Raw genomic sequence first — 16,797 nt, 5'->3', positions numbered from 1 at the left:
AATATTGACCTATATGACTTGGTGATGAGTCATTTGCAGATAAAACCTATTCAGGATGTATTTACTATTTACTGTATGTCATTGTAGATCAACCCTCCAGTTATTGTGCACTTACAAAAAAAGGTCTGAATGAGAGATGCTGCATGGATGAAACTTTATAAATTATTTTGTACAGTTCTAACCTCAGCCTTGATGTTTATGATCACAGAGCACAGGTTTCACCACAATCCATATATTCATTTTATATACAGCGGGCTGAATGATACCCCAGCATACTTTGCACTTTCAAAGAATGCCAGCACCCTGCTATTGATCTGTGAGCAATGCAGTGCATTATGTATAAGCCCCATTCCATGTTTATGTTTTGTATATTCTGAAGAACAGGTCTATTGCATGCACTATCATGTTAACAAGGAAGATTAACAGTCTTCTACATTAATTGTGTGCAAAGAGCATCTGACTTAAGCCTATCCAACCCTAACTGAGATCATAATTCTCTGTATGTGGCACTAGCATTGGCACGTGCCGGTGTGCAAATAAGATCTTTTTTTTTTTCAAGCAAAAGTAAAGTGCCCCCTAGCACACTCCCCTTTCTCCCCGGCTGCCACTTAAACTGCTAGTATTAACAACCCCCTGAGGACATCAATAGAGTCACAGTGTTGAATAATCACAGACTATCAGGCAAGGAGCCTTGCAGCAGCAGGTCTACTGCCTGTGACATCACTCTTGGATCTCGCATCTAGCTTAGAGTTGCTTTCATTAGCCAGTCTGTTGGTCTGTCTACATTTCCCCCAGATCTGTTGTCTTTTGTACTGGAGCATCCTGCCTTGAGGAAGGGCTTTCTCTTACTATAGCAAGAGACGGAGGGAGGAAAGAATTCCAAGCACAGACCAGTGGAGCTGCAGCATGACATCTATCTCTGCCTGCTACTTGCTGTCTCTTCTGCTGCCTGCTATGGTTTTCAGCACCAGGTGAGAAGGGAAAGCATGTTTTCCAGCTGGATGGATGTGTGGAATCCTGTTCAGCAGTGGTGGCTGTATATTACAGCATAGACAGCTGTGTATATTTTTCATTTCAGTGTTTAATGTATCTGCCTTGTTTGCAAGAAGTGGTAGATCAGTGTGCCTATATATATTGAATTCTGCAGATCTGCACTGTAGAGGGTTAGGTGCTGTCTTACAATGAACAAAAGTTACTACCGTGGCTTCTATTTGAAATCCCAAAAGATATATTATATTCTGGATAATTATTGTTATATTGTTCAGTATAACTGAGCTGCTCAAGTTAACCATTTGAAAGCTTAAATGCCACAGATCTGTATTGTGTTGGATGTGCCCCTAAATAAACACCAGTCATTTGACTGATTGATTCAAGTTGTTGTATAATGGTTATTGGTGATTTATAATGGTTATTGGTGATTGCATTCACTTTAAGCAAAGTTGCATTGCGTGTTTCAGTTTTACAGTTGGGCATTGGAGTTATTTGTCAGACTAATGTGCATGTTGGACAATGATAGCCCCAGCTTATTGGCAAGTATTTGATTATCAGGATTACTTTTTATATGCTTATTTGATAACTGATCACGGTATGTATCATGACCAACCTGATATGAGAAAAAGCCTGTTTCTAATTCTGCAGAGTTTCATCAGTTCCTGCTTCATTATTAGTGCATTCTGATGTTTAGTTCTTTCTCTGTTTTAGGCTAGAAATCTGCATTTAGGGTTAAAATGAATTTGTATCAGCAGACTCTGTTAAACAGTTTAACACATGATTGATAAAAGTTATTTCAATATTTGACTTATACATATGAATGTGTCTCTTAAATAAAGCTGCAGTAGTTGCACCATTGATGGTCAATGCCTTTTCCTGCAATATTGCTGTGTTATACAAAGTCTTGGCTATCTGTTTGAATGGTGAAAAGTTGGTTCGGTGGACAGTACAATATCAGTCATTGTTCTGTACGGCTGCACTTTGCAGCATGCGGAGTGCCCTCACGCTGCCCTTCTCTCCAATCAGTTCCTGAAGGATTTCATTTTATTAACCCCCTTCGGAATAAGAACTCATATAAAACCTTCATGCATTGACTCATTAAACCAACTGCATGTCAACATGAACTACTGCAGTAGTTTAAGCCTAACTAGAGGAAAGATTGACAGGTCCCACTTTGTGATAGGATGGTCTGACTCTGTGGTTCCATTTTAGACTGATGCACAGTCAGTGTAGTGACAGTAGCTGAACAAAGACATGTGATCTTCCTGTTACTGTTGTAACGTGTACGGTGTACTGGAAAGCATACTGCAGACGTCCTTCCTTCTCCTTGCAGATATCCTTGGTGACTTTTATTATGACACATTGCTGTATTATAGAAATGGCTGGGGTTGTATGTCTTATTCTATCCAACACATATCAAATAATGGTGCTGTGTGGGCACCCCCTCCAAAGTCATCCGATCAGACAGTCCATTTCAACTTAAAAGGTTTTCTCTGTGGATTACCTATACAAATGTGTGCCAGTTAAACTGCAATCAAACTAAATCAATAGCACACTCGCTGAATTTAACAATATCTAGAGCTGTCATATCAAGTTGTATGTATGCAAAATAATCTATTCCACCACAGAAACCCCACGAGGATTTTTGTTACACTGTATACATTTCATTTATCAAATTAAAAACTTCACAGTATATTAAATCATTGGCCCGTGTTTCTTTACTATGAAGCTTTTTCCTTTGTTTACTTTTCACAAAATTCTGAGATCAACTAGAAAAGTTTAAATAACCTAAAACTTTAGTAGTTTCCATGGAGATTAATGACTAGTGCCACATATTTGGATACACAGTACACATATATATATATATATATATATATATATATATCTGTAGATATAGCAGATATGTATACAGTATATATATATATATATATATATTTATTTTATACAGTATATATATTTTTATATCTATATATATCTATATATAAAATATATGTCTGCTATATCTACAGACTGTGGAAAGTAACCTTTACGATACAGATGAAAACATATGTACTATTATTATTATTAATATTATTATTATTAATAATAATAATAATAATAAGAAGAAGAAGAAGAAGAAGAAGAAGAAGAAGAAGAAGAATTCAGTAATTAAACTGATTTAATCATGCATTACCAATAGGTGACCTAAGGCAGCATTAGGTGAGCCTAGGTGCCAACAATTAGGGGCACCTAAACATATTCTCAATTGTTAATGTCCCACTGTACTGCCACTGAGAAAGCAGCTGACAAGACGCAGAAGAAGCCAGTAACTTCTTACATGTGAAGACTTCAGCTGCTGCTCCTCCAAGTCAAGTGCTACCATGGGAGTGGGTTGTTTATCTGTAATGTTACAGCTCTGCTTCTCACTTCCATTCCCAGGAGGACAAGACGCCACTGGTGGCTCATGACTGCATGAGCTGTGGAGAGAAGGGTGCTGACTATGAACCAAGGGCTAGCAATTTTCTTGCTAATGTTAATTGTTTTCTTATGTAGAATACAAAGTCAAGGCATTATTCTGTAAGAGAGTGTAATATCCTGGAGTACACAAACAGTGAGTTATTTTTTTTAATAAGAGTTGATCCTTATTATGAGAAGAGTAGTATACTTAAATCAGGGGTAGACAACCCTGGTCCTTGAGAGCTACCAACAGTTCACGTATTTTAAAATGTGTCAGTTGGTAATGATTGCACCTGTGCACCTGCCAGGTGAGCTGGAAAATGTGAACTGTTGGTAGCTCTCGAGGGTCAGGGTTGGCTACCACTGACTTACCGTAAATGATTCCATCCAATAACACATGGTGTGAAAAGCTTACGTCAACTAAATTAATGAATACATATGGCTCTAACGAGGGATCAGGCAGTACAGGTGGTGCTTCCTATTTTTTTTTATTAACTTGGATAAGCAGAATTACACTCCAACATTTATAAGATGCTCTGCTATGCATGGATACATGGCAAGCTGATATACTGTATATGCTCTTGGTTTAGACAGATTGCAATATAATGCAAAAGTAAACATAGAAATGCAGTCAAATGCAAGCTTATGAAACATGTGAAAGCAAGTAAAGAAACAAACATGCCCAATTAACATAATACGAACATAAGCACAAAGAAAAAATAAAATAAACAAAAGCTAACATTGGCAGGACAGACAGTGAGTGGTAATGGGCTGTGAGTCGGAGTGAATGCAAAGTATCTTACATTTTATTTAAATCATTAAACCTTCATTCAAAAGCTCTGAGGTGTCTAAACAGACTGAAAATGAGTAATGGTAATAATTGTATTTACTCATTTAATTAAACTAGAAAATACTACAGAAGTCTGATATATTCAAACAACTTGTGTTGTCTTCTAAGGCTGGGTACACACTTGGCTGAAGGATCTGCTGACTCGCAGACTGACCTAACAATTGGTAAGGTTTATGCGCATGACATGTCTGGCCACAGGAAGTGGTAGTGAGATCATGTTTGGCAATTCCTGCGGTCAGCATATGGGTTAGTTGGCAAGTTGTCCATACGGAATGCAGTCAATTTACCGACAATCAAAATCCAGATGGTCAAAATACTGACAGCAATTGACCGACGGTCAAAATCCCGACATGGTCAAAATACCAACGTTTAAAATACCGACAAGGTCAAAATACCAACATGTAAAATGTCGACAGGTCAAAATGCCGATATGAGTTTTTCATGATTTTTTTAATTGAAACCAACTTGTTCATACTTTACCATCCGAGTGGACCTGGAGGGGGAATATAATAGTGTGCCGAGCGCAGCGAGGCACCATGCCCGAAGCACGGCGAGCACAGCGAGCCATGTGAGGGGACGCGGTACGCTTATAAGGTGTCCATGTTGACCTATGTCGACATACACACACAAAAAACAATGAAAACCTCATGTCAGCATTTTGACCTGTCAACATTTTACATGTCAGTATTTTGATCTTGTCGGTATTTTAAATGTCGGTATTTTGTACATGTCGCTATTTTGACCTTGTCGGGATTTTGACAGTCGGTCAATTGCTGTCGGGATTTCGACCGTCTCGATTTTGATTGTAGGTATTTTATACCGATCCCGTCCATACACACTGGCATCCTCAAGCTGCACAGCTGATGCAATATGTCTGTGAACTAAGTCATTGTGATAAAGCTGTACACACGAGCTGATGGTCTAAATTATATATCGTTCATCAGCTTTATATATTGGCAAGTGTGTATCCAGCAATGGCGGCTTCAGAGGTGTGACAGCAGCACAGTTCAAAAATCAAATAGGGGAGCCACACCAACTGACAGTGAGTCCCAGCCAGTAATGTTTGGCAGCGTTTGGAGTGGCTGTTGGTGTGGTTCTGCTATTTGAATTTTGGACTGTGCTGCAGCCCCGTGGCTGGAGCTGCCACTGGTAGCCAGCATTAGTCTTACAGGGGCCTACTTTCTAGATGTAGCCACGCTCATCTGTGCCACGATGCATATGCACTTGCGCATGCATCACGGCATAGTGCAAATGCGCCACTCTGCGACTGCCCGTGGCGGGCGTTTGCACCATTGCTTCATATGATTGCGGCAACGATGAGCATGGCTACATCTGTATGTCAAATTATTGTTTACTAATTAACATGGTATCTAGTATTTATTTATTGTTAAGTTTGGAGTTGTTTTAACTGAAAGCACCTGGACATATTCATTAAATATACAGTATACTGTACTCTACTGTATAATCAACAACAGTCATGAGACTTCAGTCTATTAGCTCTCGAGAAACTAGTGACACCAGAGATGTCAGAATGGAACTGGTCCAGCAGCACTCCAAGAGACGTATCCAGTGTTGGACTGGGGCATGAAGGGCCTACCGGGGGAATGCAGTTATAGGGGCCCATACTTAGGGGTGTGGCCAGCCTACAAAGGGTGTGTGGTCAGCCTACACAGAGGCTTGGCATGCACAATAGTTTAGTACAGTGTAATGCAACATATCTACCATGTATAATACAAGTGCACAGTCTGGAACCTGATCCCTAGAGGAAGGAGTGGACCCTCAGGCTGTGGGGCCTACCGGTGGTTTCCCAGGTACCCCTGTGGGCCAGTCCGACCCTGATTGTATCTTATTAAAGTTGATGCACGCTGTCTGCAAAGGTGTGCACATTTCCCCCAATACTCCAATGACAGACCCCTCAGCAATCAGTTGCAATGCTGTATGCTGTTTTTTTTATATAACTAATACTGAGATACTTTGATCAGTAATTAAGCTATGATAACATAGTGTGAAAATGGCATATAAATGGTAACCAAATATAGCACCAATTAGTAAATATGTCCCACAATCACATCACTGTTGTTATAACATGATAAAATTCATATTTAAATTCTGAATCACTGAAATTTCATGACATTATTGCATCAAAATCATAAGTTCATTGGGAGTCATTCCGACCCGATCGCTTGCTGCAGTTTCTCGCAGTGCAGCAATCGGGTCGGAACTGCGCATGTGCCGCCGCATGGCAGCCGTCTTTGCCTAGCGATCACCTCTGAGACAGAGGCGGTCGCTGGGCGGGAGGGTGCTGGACGGCGGCATTAAGCCGCCATTTAGGGAGGCGCGGTCCGGCCAATGCAGGCGTGGCCGGACCGTTGGGGGGCGGGCCGCGGTGGCTGCGTGACGTCACACGCAGCCGCTGACGGCCAGGGAGCGACGAGTAGCTCCCGGCCAGCATGCTAAAGCTGCGCTGGTCGGGAGCTACTCATGAATTGCAAAGGCATCGCCGCTGTGCGATGCCTTTACACTTCTGCGGGGGGGCCGGCACTGACATGCGGGGCGGAATAGCCCTGTGCTGGGTGTCCCACTGCATGTTAGTGTGAATGATCGTAGCTGTGCTAAATTTAGCACAGCTACGATCAACTCAGTATGACCCCCATAGACTGCACAATTTTCAATTTTTTCTGCATTTGGCAAAGGGCATTTACCGATGTATCCAGTTAAATTTATGTAGAATTTCCTATATACTTTTTATTTCACCCAGAATTCCCCTTTATTTAGTTATGCCATGCTTTCTTGTATATTACATCCCAACCACCCCATTAAATGCAAAGCATTGTGTGACATGTTATCATTATAGCAGGGGGAACCCAGGTTCTAATAATCAAATAATCTAATTTCAAAAAGTCAAATTTGGAATGGCCGTTTTTTTGGCGAAAAGTACTGTAATGTTTTTCGACATTTTCGGGAATTCGACCGCAATTGCATATACCCCTTAGCCTGCTACCTACCTGTATACTTCAGGTGCTGGTAGAAGATACGGGAAAAGAGCACGATGCATGTTACAAAGTTTTACATTTTTATTTTAAATAGTACACCATGTAATTTATTTCTCGAAATGTATAAGAAGTGACCTGATCTCCAAAAAGCCTTTGGCCAAAAAGCTCATGTTGAGATGTACTCAGAGAAAAGTAATAACAAATCTTTACTCACAGACAAAATGGACACATGTAATAAAACTGATCCCAATGTCCCCTCGCTTATGATTTATTTAAGCCAAACTGTATATAAGTCTAGACCTAACAGTGTTTTAGGAAACTGGAAAAAAAAAGTGTTTGATATTAGTGGTATTATGGCGGCAGGAGGCTGTTGGACTGTTACGTTTATTCTTTTTCAGCTACACATTGTTCTGCTTCTCTGCACAGTGTGATGCGCTTTTAGTTCTGTAGGAGCAAAGAGTAAGCCTGCACCTCAAAGCCAAGGCAATTTGTGGTGTACAACGAGTGGGCTGAATATATTATTTCTTAAGGAGTATCTGATATAATCAAATTCAGGGAACAGGGGCTGCATGAGACAAATTATTAAGACATGAGCAACATAGGCATGCGCAGGACATTTTATTAGGGGGTGCACGATTAGAAGGGTGTGTTTAGCACCGCCTATTGGGCAATGTCTAACACCACCTATTGGGCGTGTCTAGCACCACATATTGGCACTCAATGCAAACTAAATAATATTGAGAATTGATGCACAGATATAGATAGATAGATAGATAGATAAGTAGATAGATAGATAGATAGATAGATAGATAGATAGATAGATAGATAGATAGATAGATAGATAGAGAATCTGTTTAATATATGTTAAATTTGTATATTTTTATTACCATACATTATATCCTAATCTTTCGAAATATATATTGATATTGAATTTGAACTTCTCCTCCTCCAAGAGGAACGCTGTATTCTGTGGCGTTGGCACATGATGAGGAGAGAGAGAGTGTGGGTGGGAGCATGAGCGGGCATGTACGCTGCATGACATCATCACGACACATCCCACAGGTTAGAGGAACTGGGAGAAGGATTATGCCAGTGATGCTGCACCATACAAATGAATGACAGCCAGACTGAGCGGAAGGGGTGGCGGGCGCAATGGGCGGGAGGACAAAAATGAGCACACTCTGCAATCGCCGATACTGCAGCAGCAGGTGTGTGTGAGGGGGTGACAGGCATTAGGGGGTGCCTGTGTGCACCAGGCACCCCCCCTGTGCACGCCTATGATGAGCAAGCAGACAGAAAGTAAGTTATAAGCAGAGAGTAGGTTCCATTTAAGAGAACATCTGAAATCAGTATGGGGGAGTTGTACTAATCATTGGAGAGTGAAGTGGCAAGAGATAAAGGGGGTCATTCTGAGTTGATTGCTAGCTGCTTTCGTTCGCTGCGCAGCGATCAGGCAAAAAAATTGGCACTTCTGCGCATGCGTATGTGGGGCAATGCGCACACGCGTCGTACTATTACAACGAACGATGTAGTTTCACACAGGGTCTAGCGAAGCTTTTCAGTCGCACTGCTGGCCGCAGAGTGATTGACAGGAAGAGGGCGTTTCTGGGTGTCAACCGACCGTTTTCAGGGAGTGTTCTGAAAAACTCAGGCGTGGCAGGAAAAACGCAGGCGTGGCTGGGCAAACGCAGGGCGTGTTCGTGACGTCAAAACAGGAGCTGAATAGTCTGAAGTGATCGCAAGCGCTGAGTAAGTCTGAGGCTACTCTAAAAATGCACAAAATTATTTTGTAGCCTCTCTGCGATCCTTTCGTTCGCACTCCTGCTAAGCTAAAATACACTCCCAGTGGGAGGCGGCATAGCGTATTCACGGCTGCTAAAAACTGCTAGCGAGCGAACAACTCGGAATGAACACCAAAGTACCAGCCAATCAGCTCCTAACTGCCATGTTACAGGCTGTGTTTGAAAAATGATAGCAGTGAGCTACTGTAAGTGGTTGGTAGTTTATCTCTCTCCATTGTATGTCTCTAGAAGGCATAGTACATCTGCCCCTATGTGAGAGTAGAGATTGGTATATTTTAAGTAAATCTACTTTTGCCTCGAAAGAGGTAGTTCTGCAGACAGTGGCAGTGGTGGTGATGCTGAGATGTAGGGAGGGCAATATAGGTCACCAGTTCTTCATCTGAATTTATTGCCTGCCTTTACATGTTGATAAGAAAAGTAGGAGGGGGATGAAGCCAGGTAGGAGATGATCTTGCCTTCAGACAACAGGGTTAAAATTCCGCCACTTTTTCTAGTTTTGTGAGGTTGCTTTTTTGCTTTGACATTCTGCAGAATGCCATTCCAAACTGTATGTGTAAATTCCTATTTTTTGGAATGAATAGAGTTGGGATGACATTCCAGTAAATGTGCTCTTCTGTGTGGTGTGGTAGGGGCACGACACTTAAGGCTAAATTCTGCCGGTGAAATGTCACAGCCAAGCACAGAGCAAGGGGAATATCGTGTTGTATAGTTTTGTCAACTCCAGCTGTATTTTATACACTATGGGGGTCATTCCGAGTTGTTCGCTCGCAAGCGGATTTTAGCAGATTTGCTCATGCTAAGCCGCCGCCTACTGGGAGTGAATCTTAGCATCTTAAAATTGCGAACGATGTATTCGCAATATTGCGATTACACACCTCGTAGCAGTTTCTGAGTAGCTTCAGACTTACTCGGCATCTGCGTTCATTTCAGTGCTTGTCGTTCCTGGTTTGACGTCACAAACACACCCAGCGTTCGCCCAGACACTCCCCCGTTTCTCCGGCCACTCCTGCGTTTTTCCGGAAACGGTAGCGTTTTTTCCCACACGCCCATAAAACGGCCTGTTTCCGCCCAGTAACACCCATTTCCTGTCAATCACATTACGATCGCCAGAACGATGAAAAAGCCGTGAGTAAAAATCCTAACTGCATAGCAAATTTACTTGGCGCAGTCGCAGTGCGGACATTGCGCATGCGCATTAAGCGGAAAATCGCTGCGATGCGAAGATTTTTACCGAGCGAACAACTCGGAATGACCCCCTAAGACAAGATATTTGAACTCTCTCCTGTGTGTAATAGTAAGAGTGGGCAGTGTAGACACTACAACAAGTCATAGAAACATGGAAATATAGAATTTGCAGATAAGAACCACTTTTCCCATCTAGTCTGCCCTAAACACATGTACATGCAAACAATAGAGTTCATTTTTTATTCGGAGCCAATAAACCTACCAGTATATTTTTGGATTGTGGGAGGAAACCGGAGTACCCAGAGAAAACCCACGCAAGAAAGAGGAGAATATACAAACGCCAAACAGTTAGGGCCAAGGTGGGAATTGAACCCCTGACCTCAGTGCTGTGAGGCAGTAATGCTAATCATTATATCCAGAAGGAATGTTTAAAATTAGCTATGTGAAAAAATTCATAACTGATTGCAGTGGAAGCTATTTTTTTTCAGTAATATATTGACCTAATTGTCAAATGATCCAATTAAGCCTACTTAGTGTGCATATACACCTTACAAATATAGCAAATGCAATTAACATAATTGGTAATGATAAAATCTGTAATGCCTGCCATTCATTCCTGTATGAAGTAACTATTTTCAAGACCTACCAATAAAAATTGTCCCTTAATCTATGGTCTATAAATATACATCTTATTCATCAATACAACTTTCATCATGCATTTTCAATCTATAGAAATATAGTCATTCTGTTTACAAACATATATAAAGTTTGCTAATTCAACATAAAACAAACAATTAAAATACAATTTTAGCTAACCAATCACAAGTGGTGATATAGAATTTAACCCTGATCTTTATGGATCTCTCTTAGGCTACCTTCAGCTGTCTCTTTTTAATAAATTCTGTTTATGTTTTCTGTGCGCTTGTTGATTTATATGTGTGTCAGTGAACTTAAGATACATTATTTTTCTCAAGACAAATTTACCTCCATACAAAGAACATATATTTACGTCTCACAGGACCAGCTGTCTGACATTGTCATATAGGGGAAGATATGACACCAAATTTTGTCCTAGTTTGTAAACTTGCCTGACCTAGGTCAGATTTTGCAGTGTGCTGGGGAATAATACAACCAGGCGTAACCAGGGGAGAGATAGTCACTGAATGTATGATTGGTATTCTGCTATATCTCAAGGTGAACTATATTTATCATATATTTAACCTCTAGAGATACTGTTGAAATAATGATTTAAGATCTGACAATTGTCATTTCTAAAACAGCAGCAACAGACAGCAGAGAGTAGGTTATTGAGATCATTTGTATTAAGAAACCAGAAGTCTGCACGGCTGCTGTGTGTTTGTTTATTAATGATGTTATTTCACATTGTATATTACAAAAGGTTGATGCAATGTTCATATGTACACCCCCCAAAAAATAAATAATTTGTATTAGTTTGCAAGTACTGTATAAAGCAACCAAGCGCAACAACGAATAATGGGGGTCATTCCGAGTTGTTCGCTCGGTAAATTTTTTCGCATCGCAGCGATTTTCCGCTTAGTGCGCATGCGCAATGTCCGCACTGCGACTGCGCCAAGTAAATTTGCTATGTAGTTAGGAATTTTACTCACGGTTTTTTCTTGGTTCTGATGATCGTAATGTGATTGACAGGAAGTGGGTGTTTTTGGGCGGAAACTGGCCGTTTTATGGGTGTGTGCGAAAAAACGCTACCGTTTCTGGGAAAAACGCGGGAGTGGCTGGAGAAACGGAGGAGTGTCTGGGCGAACGCTGGGTGTGTTTATGACGTCAAACCAGGAACGACAAGCACTGAACTGATCGCAGATGCCGAGTAAGTCTCGAGCTACTCAGAAACTGCACAGAGATGTCTTTTCGCTATATTGCGAATCTTTCGTTCGCAATTTTAAGATGCTAAGATTCACTCCCAGTAGGCGGCGGCTTAGCATGAGCAAATCTGCTAAAATCCGCTTGCGAGCGAACAATTCGGAATGCGGGCCAATATGTTTGCAATCAATTAGGGCCTTAAAAAATGCAAATGCATTTGATACTCAGTTGTTAATTGTGGTTTTACTCAAGTTTGTGAGTTCATGAGAGACTACTTACTGTAGGCTTCCTCAATGCCTTCACTTGAATGGAGAAGGCAGTTCGGAACACATCAAAGTTGCTGCACTGCTTCAAAGGAGTAGTATTGAGGGGAATGGGGTCATCCTTGGAAACAATGTCTTTCTAAAACTGCTAGCACAGAATGGATACACGTGGTCATGATACCCAAGCAAGATGTTATACTGTGACCAGGGGCCACAACTTTGCCATAACTTAGCCATAACTTTGTGGGCCCCATAGCAACATTTTGAAGGGGCCCCCGTCCCAATGCTTCTAGAGAGACACTTCTCTGCAGCAGTAGTTAATTTTATGCCCTATAATAGTGCCCTAGTTCCTTTTTTGAACCACAGTAGAGCCTTATTTAATGTTAAACCCCATAGTAGTGCACTAGTTTCTTTTATGAATCGCAGTAGTGCTTAAGTTCACCCTATGTCATATTTCAGCTGCCAGTACACATTATGCTGCACAGTATCCCCAAATCACATTATCATATATAGTGATACCCATTCATATTGTGCCTCATTACAGTGCCCCGGTTCATATTATATAACATTCAAATGCCCCCCAGTTTATTTTATACCACACTACAATGAGCAGGAAAAGTTTGAAAGGACCCCTACGTACCACCCAATGGTGAAAAATGTATATAACACATGTAACTTTGACAGGGAAGGTGGGCCCCTCTCAGCTCTGGGCCCCATAGCAGCTGCACTGCCTGCATCTATGGTAGCTACACCCTTGACTGTGACCAGGACTGACAATCCATGCCACACATCAGTCCCTCCTCAGTAGAGCTTACAATATATGGACCCTATCCAGCTTCAGTGGCAGATACTGCTGAAGATCACATGCTAGGGGCCGGCCAGCACAGGGCAAGCCCCCCCCCCCCCGCCCAGCATTTCTATCGCAATCTAATTGCGACCCGGGATTTGAGGATGCCCCCTGTATACGCAGCATGTCTGCATATGCAGCTGCACCACTGCCATTTTTTTCCTTGGATCGGCTGCTCATGACACATGTCACACAGCCGTGCCAAAAACAGTCAGGACCATACCCCGCAAACACCGCATTGACACCCCCCGACAGCCACTGCTGTCAATTAAAGTGTGATTGTATTCTTACTAGCACTTTGCTAGTTCGCCAATGCCCTGTGTGGCCGCAGCACATGCGCAATACTCCGAAAATTGCCCGTTTGCAATTTTTGGAGTTTACCGTACTTTACCGAACAAGGGCCTATGGGGGTAATACAGATCTGATCGCTGCTGTGCGTTTTTGCACTGCGAGCGATCAGGTCATAACAGCGCATGTGTATGCACCACAGACAACAACAATGGGCATTGCAGGTGAGCGACGGGATGGTGCGAAAAAACCAATCGCACAGGTGTTCACAAGGTGATTAACAGGAAGAGGCCGTTTGTGGGTGGTAACTGAGCGTTTACTGGCAGGTGTTCCAAAGCGTTTTCAGGGAGGGTGTCTGACATCAGCTCCGGCCCCGATCAGCCCGTTCTCATCGCACTGTAGGAGTAAGTCCAGGGTTTTGCACAGACTGCACACAGTGGATTTTTGCAGCTCAGCTACACATGCGATCACACACTTGCACTGCGAAACTACATTCCCCCTGTAGGGGCAACTATCTGATTGCAGGACCGCAAAAAACGCAGCGCAGCGGTTAGATTTGAATTACCCCCTATATTCCCTACCAAATGTACTCACACACATAAACACTAGAGTTCATTTTTGCCAGAATCCAATGAACCTATGTTTATGGATTGTGAAAGTAAACTGGAGCAAACCTACGTAAACACAGTGCAAACATACTACACAATACAGTTAGGGATGTGGTGGGAACTGAACCCAAGACCTCAGTGCTATGAGGCAGTAATGCTAACAATTACACCAACCGTGATGACAAAGGGTTTTTTTAGTAGTAAGAAATGAGGTTCTAATTAATGTATTGCATTCCATATGGCAATGGCATTGACTCTACATAGGGATGAGTCCCCTATTTTCACTTTCTGATAGATTTTTAAATTGATGAAACAAAATAATAGATCAGCATTTTTTGGGGGGGGGGCCCGATATGTACAATCGATATGTACTTAGGCTACATGTATACCTTGGAATCTTATTAGCAAATGACCATTGATCTCCCTACACAATGCCAGCCACACAAGAGCAATCAGAGCACCTCACAGGCAGATATTGAACACAGCGGGCACTTTTGATATTATATATTTTCATAGATTTTTTTCCCCCATTCTACTGTATGTAGACACATTTCCAGTTTCATGTTGCAGGGAGGATAGGAATTTGCAAAGCAATAGTCGCTGTTCTGTCAGGTGGAGAGAGAAGAAGGTAAGGGTTTAGGTTAGAGATGACAGTAAGGTACATGAGCAAAGAGGTGTAGTTAAGGCGGTGCTACTGGTGCTGCAGCCCTGGGTACAAAGCCGACTAGACGACAAGGGTTTTATGCTCCCAGCTGCCTCATCTGTGATATCATGACGTTACGTCCACTCGGGGTGGCAGGTGTAGCGTGAGAGTGCAGAGGTGCCCTGGTATGGCACTTCATGAGCAAATCACATGATCACATATATACTGCATATCCATAAATGAAGACGTGCAAGTCACATGAGCACATATGTACTGCATATCTGTAAATAAAGTTGATCAAGTCACATGATCACATATATACTGAATACCCATAAATGAAGATGAGCAAGTCACATGATCACATATATACTATATTCCCTTGAATAAATAAGAGCAAGTCACATGATCAAATATATACTGCATACCCATAAATGAATATAAGCAAGTCACATGGTCGCATACATATACTGCATAGCCTTAAACGAATATGAGTAAATCACATGGTTACAAACATATACCACATAGCCTTAAATGAATATGAATAAGTCACATGGTCGGTCACAAACATATACTGTATACCCATAAATGAATATTAGCAAGTCACATGATCACATATATACTGCATAACCATAAATTAATATTCCTCATAACCCATGTGCATATTGCAAACATTCCAAATTAAAAAAAAGTGACTGTCTATGCCTTGATCAGTCCACTTTCATCCCCACATGTATTACCTGCAGGATATCAGGACTAATCTATTAAAATGGATCAATTTGAAACTACAGTATTTTACTGCAGGGAGCCAGTAGCACAGTGCTGGTGTCACAGAACAGTCTCCCACTTGCTGGCACTTCTCTCTTCTTCTACAATCATCATTATTAACCCACCTTCTTCCGTGTATGATCCCTAGTCAGTACAGCAAGAATATACTACTGTAGCGGCTGCTGATATACTATACAGTTGGATGCAACTTTTGCCAAAATACTATTATTTAAATGAGTCTTAAAAACATTTTCCATAGTATGTAGTCAGATATTACTGCAAGGCATAGCCTCACTGACTAACCCCTGGAATGCCTCCCTAACGAGAGTTCATTTATTTATAATAAATTCATGTTCAAAAAAAGTAGAATTGATTCCGCACTGGTTATGAATAATTTTAGGGTTAATTAGTATGAACCAACATCTATGAAATGAAAAGGTGTAGACTCCTACAATCCCACTGTTGGTGGTGCACCAAGAAGTCCGTAATTACTTACTGTATACAGGTATCAAGAAAAAAAGAAAGAAGACTCCTTTTTAGGTGCTCTCTTCAAAAACAAATAGTAATATAATGTGTTTATTATTGGTGTTAAAACTTAACTTTTACGTCATTATTTAAAATAAATTCTCCTAGTGACACACAAGGTAAAATAAAAACTGGCAAGGCGGTTAGCGCAGGAAATCATTTTAGAACAATTTTTTAGCCTCAAATAGGGTAATAATCAGCAGAAGAGTCTAAATAGAGCCTTTAACCCTCCAGAGCACACACGTGATATCACCAAAGGGTACTAGTTTTTACAGTGTGTAACACTAACGCACTCCCCGACCAGGATGCAGGCCAATGTATAGTTTTACACCTAGATTGAATTAGGTGGGTATAAATAGAATAGAACAAATAGATGAATATGCTGTCAACGTTAGACTGGAGTTTGATATATACCTACTACACCGAGTCTTCCCAGGAGGTCTCCCACCAGCTACTGGGTATAATAAATACTGGGTAATAAATTAATGTTCTTGTGTCTGAAGGGTATTATTTAGAATTTTCACTAGGTGCATTATAGGTTTCCAGCAGGATCTGGATGCCAGGGCATGATGGTGCTTCAGCAAGTACAACATGATATTGCATATGTTGCATATGTATGTATGCTGGCAATTGTATTGCCGTAAACTGCCAGCATATTTTATAATTTGATGGAAAGGTACTATTCATCTAGTCTGCCGTTTAAACAAAAGCCATATATCCCGTGCACTGCTGAAGAATTATTATACTGTACTACAGTATATGA

At 41.3% G+C, this 16,797-nt stretch overlaps 1 protein-coding gene across 1 annotated transcript in view; it reads left to right on the top strand.

Annotated features, from left to right (window-relative positions):
• The first annotated feature begins 647 nt into the window (after window positions 1-647).
• The window catches only part of LUZP2 (leucine zipper protein 2), a 1,124,237-nt gene continuing 1,108,087 nt past the window's right edge, over window positions 648-16,797 (top strand). The window contains exon 1 of the mRNA XM_063944342.1: window positions 648-971. Coding sequence (XP_063800412.1) covers window positions 907-971 — 65 coding nt within the window. The 5' untranslated portion in view covers window positions 648-906. The remainder of the gene's footprint in view (window positions 972-16,797) is intronic.

This window comes from Pseudophryne corroboree, chromosome 11 (genome assembly GCF_028390025.1).
Source record: "Pseudophryne corroboree isolate aPseCor3 chromosome 11, aPseCor3.hap2, whole genome shotgun sequence".
Classification (NCBI taxonomy): domain Eukaryota; kingdom Metazoa; phylum Chordata; class Amphibia; order Anura; family Myobatrachidae; genus Pseudophryne; species Pseudophryne corroboree.
Note: the sequence above shows the minus strand (reverse complement) of the source record. Positions and strands in the feature narration are given on the sequence as shown.